The sequence below is a fragment of the Chelonoidis abingdonii genome, chromosome 9 (genome assembly GCF_003597395.2).
Source record: "Chelonoidis abingdonii isolate Lonesome George chromosome 9, CheloAbing_2.0, whole genome shotgun sequence".
Taxonomy (NCBI): domain Eukaryota; kingdom Metazoa; phylum Chordata; order Testudines; family Testudinidae; genus Chelonoidis; species Chelonoidis abingdonii.
The window spans coordinates 86,121,094-86,136,961 of record NC_133777.1 but is presented as its reverse complement, the minus strand read 5'-3'; the positions used below and the strand labels follow the sequence as shown (position 1 = coordinate 86,136,961).

Sequence of the window (15,868 nt, the reverse complement as noted above, 5' to 3'; positions counted from 1 at the left end):
TAATCAGCCCGGCAAATGCATAATGGAATTAGAGCTGGGCAGGGCAATCACTTACCCAGGCACCCAGCCGCAGCCTCTCTGGGTCGCTGGCTCGGAAGAGCCCCCTGTGCGAGCTGGGCTTTGAGTCTGCGGGGGGCTGGCCTGGGGCTTGCAGAGGGTGCCCGTGGGAATGATTGGCCCACAGCCAGACAACCCCTTTCCCATGGCCAAAGCCCAGGAGCCTCCGGAGATGTCTCAGGTGGGGAAGGAGGACACAGAGATCCAGTGCGCCAACCAGCCAGCATCAGCTGAACCAGCAGCGAGCCAAGCAGCCCAGGAGCTGGAGGGGAGCCCTTGTCTGGGACGGGTGGTCAAGTTCCTCCTGCCCCATACTGTAGTCGAGGCCCCCCTGCCCCAGGAGGAGGAGCAACAATTCTACCAGGGTCTGGAGCGCATGCTGGGGCCAAAGCAAGGCCACTTCAGGGAGCTGTTCACTGCCACTGGCTGGGCAGATATCACAGGTGAGTCAGCAGGACTAGGGAGAGGGAAGGTAGGAAGGGGTGACTGGAAAACAAACCCAGAGCCACTTTTGGGAAAGCTCCCATCTGCCCCCCCCCCCATCCTCTCCACTGCACGACTCCTGAGTTGCTCTCAAGCATAAGGAGCACCCACACTGGCATTGTCACTACCACATTTACTTGGCTGCCTCCCAGCTGGCACTGGATTGCAGTGCAGCATGGGGGCACGGCCCTGCTGGATGATGGGTCTCTGGCCGGCCAGCTGTGCCTGGCACAGTGCCATTCGGCTAGCCAATCTGGGGCAGCATGGCTTGGATGAGCCTTCTGCTGGGTGCACAGACAGGGGGCATTTTCGGCCCCTTCAGAGCTGCTGAGTAGCATGCTGGGCAGAGGGGATGTGTCCCTGAACTCCAGCAGCTGAGCTTCAGTGGCACTGGGCAGGTTTCCAGGCCACAAAATTGCTGCTGAGAGAAATATGCATATAAAACGGTGCAGGCTGGGGGGCAGGGCCTGGGGCTGGGACTCAGACTCAGGAGAACTGGGTTCTAATTCTGCCTGAGCCACTGGGTGACCTTGGGCAAACTGGTTCCCCTCTCCTGGCCTGTCTCTCCTCACTGCCTGGCTCTGCCTGGTGTAAATAGACTGTCGAGTCTGGGGCAGGGCTCATCTCTCCCGGTGCCTATGCAGCGCCCTGCCCTGCGGGGCATCGATCTGGATGCTACCATAATACGCATAACAAAGCACAGCAGCCCTTAGGGAAGTGCAGTCACCTCCTTGAGGTCCCCCCTCGCTGACCAATGTTGCAGAACCAAGAGCAGAAGCACTAAAACAAGGGGTCTAATATGAAGGAGTCTCCTGAGGGGATGGGGAGTGAGAGTGAGGAGTGCCCCTGGCTGGAGTGGGAAAAACGGGTCCCTCTCTGCCCAGTGGAGTCCCACAAGTCCTGCGGCAGGGGCTCCTGCTCCCCTGGGCTGATTCCCCTCTCCCTGTTTGCTTCCCCAAGAGGACAGATTCCTGAGGAAGTTGCTGGTGAGAGAAGGCCAAGGAGAGGCCAGCAGACCCCAGCCAGGCCAGGAGGTGACTGTGAAGCTGCTGGGAGTCTTGGAGGATGGCAGCCTGGTGGAGAAGGACCCAAAGCTGACTTTCATCCTGGAGCAGGGGGATGTCATACAGGTCTGGTCTCCTCCTGCACTCTAAGGACAGAGTTACCATCGAGGCTGGGTGGTTTGGTGCCCCTGGAGGTTGGCATTTGCCAGTTTTGAAATGCCCGACTCCAGCCATAGGCATCAGTGACCATGTTCTGATTCCATCTTGCTATTGCAAAGAAACAGACTGTAAAACCTACACAACACACTTGTGCTCCCCCTGCTGGCTGTGCAAGGCAGTAACAAAACCTCTTCCTGGCTGTTCTGGCCCCTTACAGAGCTGGGGCATAAACAGGGAGGCAAATAAACTTCTGGTAGTAATTCCCAGCTCCTGGGTTCAGCCCATGGGAAGGGCTGACTGACTGGAAAGCTGCCCAGAGGCCCAGTCCACCCAGTGAGAATCACAGATCCACAGGGTAACAAGGGCCCATCTGCAAGAGTCACCCAGTCTAACCCCCTGCCAAGTGCAGGATTTGTTGGGTCTAAAAATCCTTCTTAGGCCCTTCCAGTCCCTGAAGTCAGGACACCCACAGGCGTGTAACTGAGGCATTTATGGTGCATGCCTAAGTGTCAACTGAAGTAGCAGTCAACTGCAGGCTCTCGCATCCTATTAAAACACCCACACACACACAAGTCTGCAATGGGTCCGAGTCAGTAGTAACTGAACCTGGAAAGGAGCGAGCGAGATGGTTGTGGGGTTGCACAGGATCCAGCCTCACAGAGTGGCTTGCAGGCCCCACCAAGGCCCTGTTCTTGTGATCACTTGCTAAAAGCTGTGTGCAGGGATGAAAATGGAGCCAGTCCCTGCCCCACCTAGATGCAAGATGTACTGGAATGCCCAGAGGGGATATGCACTTTGGGGTGGCTCTTGCTTCGTACCAGCAGCCCCATGGTAAATGCGAGAGAGCCACAAAGCAAAGTCAGAGCTGAGGAGGAGACAGACAGAAGTCCAACAGCTGCTCCTCAGGCTGCCCCTGCCCTGTGGGCTCCCTGGATTGGGAGTCCCCCTCAGGCATAGGGACTGACTACCTTTTGGTGTTTGCTGCAGAGCCAAGCATGTTACTGGTGTGTAACACATGCCATGACAACGGGAGGGCTGACTCATCTGCCCACCAGGCTGTGTTAATGCCATAGGTCCCATGTCACAGTTTGGGGTGCAATTCAGACTAGTCCAAGGTTCTCTCACCACTTGTCCTGTAACCCTGAGGGCCTTAAAACACTCTGCTACTGTAGCTGCCTGTCTGGACTCTCCCAGCCAGCAGACAAGCCCCCACAGGGTGTCTGTGCCTTGAGCAGCCCTCAGTCAGCAACTGTGACTCCAGCACCTGGTTTGTTACACCCCAGCATGCTCAGGTCTCCACCAGCCTTGGTGACTGTTCACCAAGTGTCCCCACCACACCCCAGTCCCAAGTTTCCCCAAAACCATCTGCCCTGATGCGTCCAGTCTCTCTGGGAACATTCAGAGGAGCAATAAGCTCCATTGCACCTTTAAAGAGACAAAAACACAACTCCAGGTAAGGCAACAAGCTGCTAACCATCACTTCTCTTCAAACCCAGCATGGGGCTGGTTTAGATTAAAAGTAAAGTACATTTATTAACAAAAGTGAGAGATCTACCTATCTCCTAGAGCTGGAAGGGACCCTGAAAGGTCATGGACTCCAGCCCCCTGCCTTCACCAGCAGGACCAAGTACTGACTTTGTCCCAGATCCTTAAGTGGCCCCCTCAAGGATTGAACTCACAACCCTGGGTTTAGCAGGCCAATGCTCAAACCACTGAGCGGTCCCTCTGTGAGTTCAAGTACAAGGGATAAAGCCAATGTGATTACAAGCAGCTTCAAGTAAAATACACTTTCTGGTGGCCTAGACTTAACTCTACCAGCTATAGCCTTAGTTCAAGGTAGATTTCTTACTAATCTTTTTCTTTCCAGCCATGGCCAACTGTCCCTCAGCCACCTTCCACAGACGTGCAAGGGACTGGTTTCCCTTGGCTTCCTAGATGAAAAACCCTTGCCTAAGCAGCTTTTTCACCTATATTCAGTTCCTAGAGACTCCAACTCCCTTGGCTGAAGGACCTGTCTTTCTCAGCTTGCAGAGTGCTAGCCCCTTGTGTCTGGCCAGTGATGGATGCCAAGATGGCTTCTTTTCTCTCCCCAAACTCACTGCTTTGTTCCCAGACTTAGATGACCCGAGGCTGGTCTTCCCTGCTGTGTACTTCCCATCCCATTGAGCCCTATATAACTGGGGCTTCCATTGGTTCTGGTCACACCTTGTTTGACATCACTGGGAGACAGCCTGTTTTCTCTTTGTTTGGTCACAGACTATAAAGCAGAATATCTGTGAGCATCCCCAGTTCCTCAGACAATATTAACAGATGGTAATCAGCAGTGTGTCATTGGCTTTCATATTCGATACACGTGTATAACACAATAATATTGGACACAATCCGCTGATTCAGCTGCGTACGCCCTGGCTGTAGAGTCCCGTAAACTGTCACATAAGATGTCAGGCTGGTTCCTCCCCTGCCCACTGCTGATAGTTGCCTTCTTACCTGCTCCCCTTGGTAGCCAGATGGCTCTGTTGATCTTGGTTTATAAATGCACCTTCATTCTCCCTGCCTGACACCAAGGCTGGTCAGCCAAGCAAACACACTGCAGTGTCTAGGGCAGCCTGGGCCTGTGCATGGCTGAGAACACAAGTCTAGCACATACGTAACCGTTCATACACCCCCGAAACAGACATCACACAATATTAATGAGCAGTGACTTATTTGTTTCCCACTGATCGCTCACATGCCACCTTTGGGGATATACATGACAAGCATGTGGGGTTTAGTGACAAGTGTTGTTGCCAGAACACCCCCACCCCCCACAGATCTCTGGCTTACACCCTGCTCGCACACCTATCCTGCAGCATTGCTGCTCCCGCCCCCCCACCCTGGTTGTGGCTCAGTCAATACCTCGAAGCCTGTGAGGACAGCTACAGAAAATGATTCTTGCCAAGAAGCCCTTCTAGGTCTGGCTAGAATCTACACCCCTTGGGGCAAGGTGGGAGCAGGGGAAATAGATAAAACTTCCCATCCCATCCTGACCCCAGGGTTCCTCAGAGGAGAGAGACTCCCAGTTTCATGCCTGTCCAGAGGCAAGTCCCCACTCAGGGGGAGAAGAACCCCACATCCATCCCAAGCCCTGCTACTGGTCAAGGGCCCAGCAGCTCAGCTGCAATTCAGAACCTGATCTGACCCTTCCACCCTTCTCTACCATACCCTCTTGCTGTTCCACCCATGTATCCGCAGCAGGAAGGGAACACATGCCACAAGAATGGGGCCCTGTGGGGCAGATTCCTCCCCTGACTCTGGCATGCAACAGCAACAGAAAGGAATAGAGACCCTAGTCTCACTCCCTAAAGAATGCCCAGCACCAGGAGCCAGCCACCTCCCTTCTATGCCAGGGGACAGATGGTGGAACTTAGCATAAGCACTGCTGACCTCTAACTTCTCTGCAGCATGCTGGGCCAAGGGGAGCTTGCATGCAGTGCAATGGGTGCATGTCTTGGGGCAGGAATAAACCACTCTACCCTGTCCTCCCTACAGGCTCTGGAACTCAGTGTCCAGTCCATGCAGCTAGGAGAGGTGTCCTTCCTGCTCACCAGCTTCCTGTATGCTTACGGTCACCTAGGCAGGTAGGCTGTGGTTGATCCTTTCCCTGCTCTGGGCTTAGAGCAGCAAGGTGCTGCCAACCCCTCACTGTTCCTTTGGCTAAAGGAACAAAGTGTAATCTTGGTGCTGGTTGCTTGGAGGGTCCTGTCGTTCTGGCCCAGCTGTCCCTAGTAAAATCACAACTATCCGCACTGTTTGTGATTCTGGGGTTCCAGAAGCCAAGGGGCTCTGCACCCTGACTCCGAGTGCAGGAGCCCAGGGAAGGGAGTTCTGGGGAAAGGCAAAAATCTCACTTCCTCCCTCCAGGGACCCTGATATCCCATCAGATGCCTCATTACTGTATGAGGTGACCCTGCTGCAGATCCAGGACAGCCCCGATCTGGGGCTCTTGCCACCCTCTGTGCGAATCAGCGTCAGCAAGCAGAAGAGGGAGAGAGGGAACTTCCACTTTGAACGGGAGGAGTACCAGCGGGCCATGCGATCCTACCTGCTGGCCCTGGGCATCCTGGACTCACCTGGTGCAGGTAAAATATGAGGCCACCTGGGCTTGGGGCACATGAGTTGAGTGGAGGGGAAACTGGAGGCTTCCCCCCTAAGAGGGTCTGAGATTAGCAAAGAAGGGAGTCAGAGATAAGAGGCTGGCACAGGACTAGGGTTGCATGTTCTCCTTTACCTAACAGCTGAATGAGCTGCAGCGCACACTAGTCCCAGCTGGCGTTGACCGCATTGTTGTTGGGCTCATTCCCAGTCCCTCCAGGCCCCGAGGAGGAAGAGGAGCTGCAAGAGCATCGAGTGAAATGTCTTAATAACTGTGCGGCTGCCCAGCTGAAGCTGCAGCTGTTTGAGGAGGTGCTGGCGTCATGCAATGCAGTGCTGCACATCGACCCCGACAATGTGAAGGCTCTCTACCGGAAAGGCAAGGTACAACCCAGCCCCAAACCAAGGGGACCCAGCAGACTGGGGCAAAGACTGGGCGATGAGGGGAAAGGATGGTAGGAGATGGAGGGGAGGGAGACTAGAAGCATTGGAGCTGCAGGTTCCAGGATGAGATCTCATCAGTCAGGCCCTCTCTCTCCAACTGCTCTGAGTCTGGCCAATGGTTCTCAAATGTTTGTATTGGTGACCCCTTTCACAAAGCAAGCCTCCGAGTGCCACCCCCCTTATACATTAACACTAACACTTATAAATGCAGGCAGCGAGGCGGGCGTTGGCAGTGGAGGCTGACAGCTCACGACCACCTGAGGGGTCACACACCCCAGTCTGAGCACCCCTGCCTTACCCCAATGGGACTGTCAGAGCTAGACAGAAGGGGGCAGGGGGGAACGGGCAGCAGGAGAGAAGGAAGAGGAGGCAAGAGAAGAGTACTGGGAGTTAGTAACCAAATGGTTCTTCCTCTGGCTGTATCTGAGGCTCTCTCCATGTGAGCCCTTCCCCCTTATCACTGCGTCCCATCCCCCATAGCGTGATGCCGCCTGAGCTGCTTCCCATCTTTTCTTTACCATCTCCTCTGTCTCACAGCTGCTGTCAGAACGAGGCGAGGACCAGGCAGCCATGAATATCCTAAAGAGAGCCCTCCAGCTAGAGCCCACCACAAAGGTAAAGAGCAGAGCAACGGCTCCCCTCCAGGGGCTAATTCCCAAATTCTTCTTCGAGTGCTTCCTCATATCCATTCCAGTGAGGTGCGCGCGCACCGCGTGCACGTTCGTCGGAGACTTTTTACCCTAGCAACACTCGGTGGGTCGGCAGGCGCCCCCTGGCATGGCGCCGCTATGGCACCGAGTATATACCCCTGCCGGCCCATCCGCTCCTCAGTTCCTTCTTACCAACGACCGACACGGGCGGAACAGTGGAGCGCGGCTTAGCTGATCTCCACCTACCTTGCGATTCGCTCGTTTGTGTAGTTATCGTGTACATAGTTCATTTCTATAGTTCTAGTTAGCATTTAAATTAGTAGTTCTTATAGTTGTGTATATAGTTAAAGAGGATCAGGGGCTCGCCCCTTCTCCTCCCCCGGTACCGGGGCCCATGCCTGGTTCACCGGGCTTCAAACCCTACGCGGCCTGTCATCGGCCGATGCCCATAGGAGACCCGCACGACTCCTGTTTAAAGTGCCTAGGTGAATCCCACCTTGCGGACAAGTGCCGAATCTGCAAGGCTTTCAAGCCCCGGACAAAGAAAAAGCGCGACATTCGCCTGAAGCAACTTTTGATGGAGGCAGCTCTAACTCCTCCGTCCTCGGCACCGACTCCGGCACCAGGAGCAAGTGCCTCCTCTGCACCGGACTGCCCAGCACCAGTAAAGGCTCCTCGGCACCACCCTTCACCAGCCCAACCCTCTGGCCTGCACCGCTCCCTCTCCCCGAGGAGCAAGAGGCACAAGGCTCCTGCGGCACCTACAGCTACACCGCAGTCAGAGCGTATCTCTAAGACGGACCGCCCGGCACCATCAACTGCCACAGCACCGCTAGTCTCCGCACCGTTGATTCCGGTCTCACAGGAGCCGTTGAGTTCGGTGCCTACCAGCTCCCCGGCACACGCTGCGGTCGAGCTCGTTGTGCCCTCCATGCCGGAGACCTTCTCCACGGCGCGGGACCTAATTGCTCTAACAGAGCCTGAGCTGCCCCAACCCCCGGCACCGCCCATGCGGGTTATTCAGTCGTTGGGCAAGCCCACCATGGTGCAGCCACCTTCCCCGGGAACCACCGGACACCATCAGTCCCAATCTAGATCCCGCGATCACTCTCGGTCCCGACATCGCTCCCAATCCCGGTGCCGCTCACAATCCTGGTACCATTCTCCATCCCGGTACCGGTCGTACTCGCGGCACCGCTTAAGATCCCGGTCTCTGTCGTGGTACTCTCGGCACCGGTCCAGATCCCGGCACCGCCATACCTCTCGCAGCCGATCCCGGCATGACGATGTAAGGCACTGGTCGACCTCCCGGCACCGCGGTGGTCACAGGTCCCGGTCCCGCTACCACCACAGTTCCCGGTACTGTTCGCCGGTACCGTGCAGAGATGAGTTCTATGGACGCAGAGACCTGGCCCAATCAACTTCAGCTCCTCCGTGACCATCACGTCATCCGTCCGCCTCCTCACATGCGGACATTGCCTCCTACAGATGTTCAGATACGCAGGCCCATCCAGACCACGGACCGCCTCAGTGGTCCTTTTGGACACGTTGGGCCTATCACCAAGCCCAAGGCGAACCAATGGGCCCATCATGCTCCGACCACTCAGAGCACCGTGCACCAGAGGCCACAGTCAGCAGACCTCCCCCAGCTGGTACGGAGGAAACCATTGCACACGCACTGGAACAGCATGATCTTCCGGAGACGGAGGTCTCGCAGGATGAGGCATCAGTCCAGGACCCACTCATCCCAAGGCTGTCATCCTCCTCTTCCCCGAATGAGGCGGTAGCAGGCACATCATCATCGGGGCCTCCTCTGATTGACCTACGATCACACCAGGATCTTCTGCGGCGTGTTGCCCAGAATATCAACCTTCCAGTAGAGGAAGTTCCTGAGGTGGAGGACCCAGTGATTAGCATATTATCTGCGGAAACACCAACCAGAGTGGCCCTCCCCTTCATCCGTTCAATCCAGGCCAGAGCAGACACTATCTGGCAGTCCCCTGCTTCCATTCCACCCACAGCCAGAGGAGTAGAACGAAAATACATGGTGCCTTCTAAGGGGTATGAGTACCTCTACGTGCACCCTGCCCCCTGCTCATTGGTGGTACAATCAGTCAACGAGCGGGAGCACCACAGCCAACAAGCCCCCGCGCCAAAATTTAGGCAGGCCAAGCGCATGGATTTGTTGGGCCGGAAGATCTACTCCGCTGGAGGCCTTCAGCTCCGCGTGGCAAACCAACAAGCTCTCTTAAGCCGATACAGCTACAATACCTGGGAGGCGGTCGGCAAGTTTACCGAGTTGGTTCCGCAGGACTCCCATCAGGAGTTTACAGCTCTCCTAGAGAAGGAGAAGAGGGTCGCGAGAACCTCCTTGCAAGCCTCACTAGATGCCGCCGATTCAGCAGCTAGAACGGTCGCCTCTGGCATAGCCATGCAACGCATATCATGGTTGCAAGTGTCCGGCCTACCACCTGAGCTGCAATACACCATACAAGACTTGCCATTTGATGGACAAGGTTTGTTCTCGCAAAAGACAGATCTCAGGACTACAGAGTCTGAAGGACAACTGGGTTATTATATGTTCGTTGGGAATCCATACGCCCCAGACTCAGAGACGGTCATTCCGCTCCCAACTTCAACACCCTTACCCCCCACCTCGGCCAAGACAAGATTTTGCCCGAAGACGAGGTCGTACTACCTGCAGACGTCAGTCTGGACCTCAAGAGGGCAACAATTCCGGTCCCGCCAAACCAGCACCGGGACCCAAAGCAAACTTTTGAGGGTGCGCCCGACAGCAGTGTACCAATTACCTCTCCGGATCCCTTCCAGTTTTACAACCACCTTTCCCCGTTCCTCCCGGCGTGGTCCCAGTTGACTTCAGATCGTTGGGTCCTATGTACGGTGGAGCTTGGATACCATCTTCAGTTTGTTTCACCCCCTCCCTCCCATCCCCCCTCCTCATCCCTCTTCAGGGACCCCTCTCACGAGCAAGGCTCCTCTCAATCAGAGCTATAGAGGAGGTACCGGAGGAGTTAAAGGGCAAGGGGGTTTATTCCCAATATTTCCTAATTCCCAAGGCAAAAGGGGGCCTCCAGGCCATCCTGGACCTGTGAGGACTGAAAAAAATCATCAAAAAGTTCAAGTTCCGCATGGTATCCCTGGGAACCATCATTCCTTCCCTGGATCCCGGAGACTGGTACGCCGCTCTCGACATGAAAGACGCATATTTCCACATTGCAATTTATCCCCCGCACAGGAGGTATCTGCGCTTTGTGGTAAATCAGGGTCACTACCAGTTTACAGTCCTCCCCTTTGGTCTTTCCTCGGCCCCTCGGGTCTTCACGAAGTGTATGGCGGTCATCGCTGCTTCCCTGCGCCGTCGTCAAATACACGTCTTCCCTTACCTCGACGACTAGCTTATCCGAGGGGCCTCCGAGGCACAAGTCATCAGCCATGTCGCCATCATCAGGGAGCTGTTTATGAGTTTAGGCCTGATCATCAATTTGGACAAGTCCACTGTGGTGCCTACGCAGAGGATAGAATTTATCAGGGCAATGCTGGACTCCAACCTTGCAACGGCCAGTTTACCCCCACCCTGGTTTCAGGCCATAGTCTCCCTTGTCAAAAGTCTTCAGAGTTTTCCAACTACCTCTGCTCATACTTGCCTTGCTCTCCTCGGGCACATGGCTGCATGCACTTTTGTCACAAAGCATGCTAGACTGCGAATGCGCCCTCTACAAATCTGGCTCGCTTCAATCTATCGGCCGGGCAGAGACGCCATAGACAGTATTCTGACAGTTCCGCCGGATGTTCTAGGCTCCCTCGACTGGTGGAGGACGTCATCCCGAGTGTGTGCAGGCCTGCCGTTTCATCTTCCCCAGCCCTCCATGTCCCTAACAACGGACGCATCCTCACTGGCCTGGGGTGCTCACCTAGGGCACCTGCGCACCCAAAGCCTTTGGTCACCCCGGGAATTGACGCTTCACATCAATGTCCGAGAGCGGTCTGGCTGGCATGCCAAGCGTTCCAGCGCCATCTACAAGGCCATTGTGTTGCAGTGTTCACGGACAACACAACGGCCATGTATTACATCAACAAGCAGGGAGGGACTCGGTCCTCCCCCTTGTGTCAGGAAGCGATCCGACTGTGGGACTTCTGCATAGCCCACTCCATAGATCTAGTGGCCTCCTTCCTCCCAGGAGTACGGAACACGCTCACAGATCACCTGAGCAGGTCCTTCCTATCACACGAATGGTCCATCCGTCCAGACGTTCTCCATTCAATTTTCTGGAGGTGGGGCTTTATCCACATAGACCTGTTTGCATCCAGAATGAACAGGAAATGCCAGGTGTTCTGCTCCCTACAGGGTCGCTCCCCGGGCTCCCTGTCGGACACGTTCCTGATTCCGTGGACGGGCCACCTCTGTTATGCCTTCCCACCGTTTCCTCTCGTCCACTGAGTCCTACTCAAGCTCCGCAGGGACAAAGCCCACCTTATCCTGATTGCCCCGGCTTGGCCGAGGCAGCACTGGTACACCATGCTGCTCGACCTGTCCCTGTCAGACCCAATTCCCCTACCACTCTGGCCGGACCTGATCACGCAAAACTTCGGCAGGCTGCACCATCCGAACCTACATTCCCTTCATCTGACAGCATGGCTCCTGTCTGGTTAAGCCAGTCGGAGTTGCGTTGTTCCGCCGCAGTGCAACAGGTGCTGCTGGGAAGCAGGAAGCCCTCCACGCGCTCGACATACCTCGCTAAATGGAAGCGCTTCTGTCACTGGTGCGCCCAGCACGGCCATTCTCCGCATTTTGTATTAGTCCCCACTATCCTGGACTATGTATGGTCTCTCAAAGAGCAGCGTCTGGCGATCTCCTCTCTACGAGTGCATCTTGCGGCTATATCCACCTTCCATCCTGGGGAAGCTGGCAGTTCCGTTTTTTCCCACCCTATAGTTTCCAGATTCCTCAAAGGCTTGGAGTGACTCTACCCCCAGGTCAAACGCCCTACCCCTACCTGGGATCTGAACCTTGTCTTAACCAGGCTCATGAGGCCCCCCTTTGAGCCTTTAGCCACATGCTCGCTGCTGTACCTGTCCTGGAAAACAGCATTCCTAGTCGCTGTCACCTCGGCTAGACGAGTCTCAGAACTTCGAGCATTGACTGTGTATATATGGTGTTCCATAAGGACAAGGTACAGCTGCGACCGCACCCGGCGTTCCTCCCTAAGGTCGTCTCCACCTTTCACTTTAACCAGGACATCTGTCTGCCAGTCTTCTTTCCAAAGCCGCATTCATCGCGATGAGAACATCAGCTCCATACTTTGGATGTCCGTAGGGCTCTCGCCTTCTACATTGAGAGGACCAGACCTTTCCGGCGCTCAACTCAGCTATTTGTAGCAGTGGCAGAACGTATGAAGGGCATGGCAATCTCCTCCCAACGTATTGCATCGTGGGTTACATCCTGTATTCGGGCTTGCTATGACTTGGCTCATGTTCAAACTGGCCATCTGACCACCCACTCTACTCGGGCTCAAGCCTCATCTGCCGCGTTCTTGGCCCATGTTCTCATACAGGAAATCTGCTGCGCGGCTACCTGGTCTCCCATCCACACCTTTGCATCGCACTACTCATTGGTCCAACAGTCTAGAGACGATGCCGCCTTTGGCTCAGCGGTCTTACATTCCGCAACATCTCGCTCTGACCCCACCGGCTAGGTAAGGCTTGGGAATCACCTAACTGGAATGGATATGAGCAAGCACTCAAAGAAAAGACGGTTACTCACCTTTGTAACTGTTGTTCTTTGAGATGTGTTGCTCATATCCATTCCAAACCCGCCCTCCTTCCCCACTGTTGGAGTAGCCGGCAAGAAGGAACTGAGGGGCGGTTGGGTCGGCAGCGGTATATATCCGGCGCCATGGCGCTGCCACTCCAGGGGGCGACCTGCCGACCCGCCGAGTGTTGCTAGGGTGAAAAGTCTCCGACGAACATGCATGTAGCGCGCGCACACCTAACTGGAATGGATATGAGCAACACATCCTCGAAGAACAATGGTTACAAAGGTGAATAACCGTCTTTTATCCACTTTCCCTGGAGCGGATGGGCAGCGAGGAGCTGTCTCACCTTGCACTGCCGCCAAGCAGCACATTTACAGGGGTAGCCAGTATCCTGCTTATTTCACGCAGGGATCCCCAAGTGCTTTAGCCAGGTGCTCAGTGTTGTTCCCCCCCACAGGCCCAGGGGCCAGTGACCTACCTAAGGGTCATACAAGTCAATGGCAGAACAGGAAATAGAGGCCAGGAGCCCTAACCAGGAATGAACTCAACAAGATTCCTACTAAAGCTGCTGCTATAGAAAAAGGTTCTTATTGTACAACCCTTTTTTTAAAATCCCATTATAAAAAAGGGTTGAGAGGCAGGAGGAATGACAGTTGCTGGACCAAAAGCCCCCTCTCCATGCTCCAGAAGGAAGCAGGTGGAGCCATCCAGGGTTAACGACTTGCTGTCCTCTCTTGGTCTCTTTCAGGCAATCCATGCTGAGCTCTCAAAGCTAGCGAAGAGTCAGAAAGGGCCGCCGGAACGCCCTGCCCCCACAGGTGTGGACAACCTGGTGCCGCCAGCAGCATACCAGAGCGCATGGGTATGTAGGTTTGGCCCAACCAGGATGCTGGTGCTGCTCCGGCACAAGAACTCTGCCTCCCCATTACTGTCACTGGTCGCAGTTATGCCTGCGTCTGCATCCAAAGCCTGATCACCTAGAACCCTGCCTTGTTAACCTGGACCTGCCCAAACTGTGACTCCTGTCATCCTGGCCTAAGGGCCCAAGTTTTACCAGAGTGATTTATTCCCAGCTGGAAGGCTCAGGTAGAGGCTGTGTCACCTCTTCTTGGGTGGAGACACTTCCCCGTTGCCCATGAACAGGAGACCAGGGTCTACACACAGTGGGTGCCTGCTGGTTTTGGTGTACGTGAGCAGAACGCTGGCAGGTGGATGCTCTGGGAGGGTCTTCCTCTTTCCATCATGGCTCATCGATGCCATCCATCCTCTGCAGCGGCTTGGCAGCAGGGCCTGGGCCCGCCCACCCAGAGCCCAGCAGCTTCTCAGCAGGAGCCTGCAACACACAACTGTCCCTCAGACTGAGCTGAGCTGCCCCCTTTGAGCTCAGCCTCCACCGAGAGCATGTCCAGCAGGGGCAGCTGGGCAGAACTGTCTGGGCCCAGGGCTGGCCCTTAGCCCTTACAATTGTGGGGCTTGCACACCCCATCACATCCATTCACAAAGGTCCCTGCCTAGCTAGGGCCCATGCAGACACTCCCAGCCCCATCTGGCATTGTGCAGGGATTGCCTGGAAGGCTGCAGAGACTCACACCTTCTTGTCAACTGTCTGTGATGGGCCACTCTCTTACCACTTCAAACGTTATTTTTCCTCCCTTGGTAGCCTGCTGTTCATTGATTTATCTCGCTAGACTGACCTCACACTTGGTAAAGCGACCCTCATCCTTTCATGTATTTATACCTGCGCCTGTATTTTTCACTTCATGCATCCGATGAAGTAGGCTCTAATCCATGACAGCTTATGCCCAAATAAATGTATTAGTCTCTAAGGTGCCACAAGGACTCCTCGTTATTTTAACCCAGCAATGAAACCCAGAAACTAAGGCAGGAACAAGTAGCCTGGCTGGCAGTCGAGTTGTGGGGAGGGAGATGAATCAGGACCTTCCTTGGCCCGCCACTATCATCTCAAAGCTCTTGACACACAACCACCATCTTAGCTACGCCCTCTCCCTACAAGACAGGTCAGCATCACTGTCCCTGAATCACAAATAGTGAGACCACAGCCCACTCAGATGACCTGTGGAGTCAGAAATGGAAAGAGAACCTCCATCTCAGGTACAGGGGCTGCGCTATCCTCCCAGGACAAGGAGCTTGGTGACCCCTGCCCAGGGCCGGCTTTAGCAAGTGTGGGGCCCGATTCGTACTCGCCCAGCAGTACTTGGGTGGTCTTGGGCAGCACTTTGGCAGCAGGTCCTTCACTCACCCCGAATCTTCGGTGGCACTCAAGGACCCACCGCCAAAGACTGGAGCGAGTGAAGGACCAGCCGCCAAAATGCTGCTGAAGACCCCAAGAGCGCCACCAGATGAGTAAAAATTAAAAAGGCGCTGGCACGGAGCCCAATTCACAGGAATTGGCCTAAAGCCGGCCCTGCCCCTGCCCATGGCCCCAAGCTGCCTTGTGGGGACCTTGCCGTGCAGGTGGCTATTGTGAAGCTCATTCTCTCTCTCTCTCTCCTCTTCTCTTGCAGATGGACCCCAGTAGCCCACAGCTGTTTAAGGACACCAGCTGAGTTGCCTCCTGTCTTTTCCAGGTCATCCCCTGGAAGCTGCTTTTTGGTGCTGTGGCTGTGGTTCTGGGCAGCACGGTGACCTCCATCTTCCTGACAACACGGAGCTGAGACTAGCCAAGGACACAAGGGATGCAGGGGGGTTACAGCCCCTCCCACAGCAAAGGGGGGGCCAGGTGCGAGCCCTGGGTTCTCCAGCACAGGACACAGGCCACGTTCCCAGTGAAGCCAGGACCAGCTGACAGGACTTTAGCAGTGACCTGTGTGTTTTTGTAAATAAACTTAGCTGTTGTTTAGCCAGCGCCCTGCAGCCAGGCCTGATCTCAGGGCAGAGACTGGGGCATGCAGAGGGCTGGACCCAGGCCTCACCCCCCTACCCCCGAGCACCTGGACCTCATCCCTGCCCCCAACACAGCGCTCCCAGCATGCCTGGACCTCACTCTCACCCCCAACACAGCACCCCCAGAGTGCCTGGACCCCCAACACAGCACCCCTGGAGCACCGGGATCTCCCCCCCACCCCCAACACAGCACCTCCAGAGCACTGGACCCCCAACACAGCACCCCCAGAGCACCTGGGTCTCCCCCTCACCGCCAACACAG

General features: G+C 55.5%; 1 protein-coding gene across 1 annotated transcript; it reads left to right on the top strand.

The window, feature by feature from the left end:
* The first annotated feature begins 157 nt into the window (after positions 1-157).
* On the top strand, positions 158-15,658 carry LOC116833012 (peptidyl-prolyl cis-trans isomerase FKBP8-like). Its single transcript, XM_032794180.2, has 8 exons — positions 158-500; positions 1,501-1,670; positions 5,232-5,320; positions 5,604-5,821; positions 6,046-6,218; positions 6,816-6,893; positions 13,451-13,564; positions 15,228-15,658. The coding sequence occupies exons 1-8, from the start codon at positions 170-172 to the stop codon at positions 15,267-15,269; spliced, it is 1,215 nt and encodes a 404-aa protein (XP_032650071.1). The 5' UTR covers positions 158-169; the 3' UTR covers positions 15,270-15,658.
* The last annotated feature ends 210 nt before the right edge of the window (positions 15,659-15,868 follow it).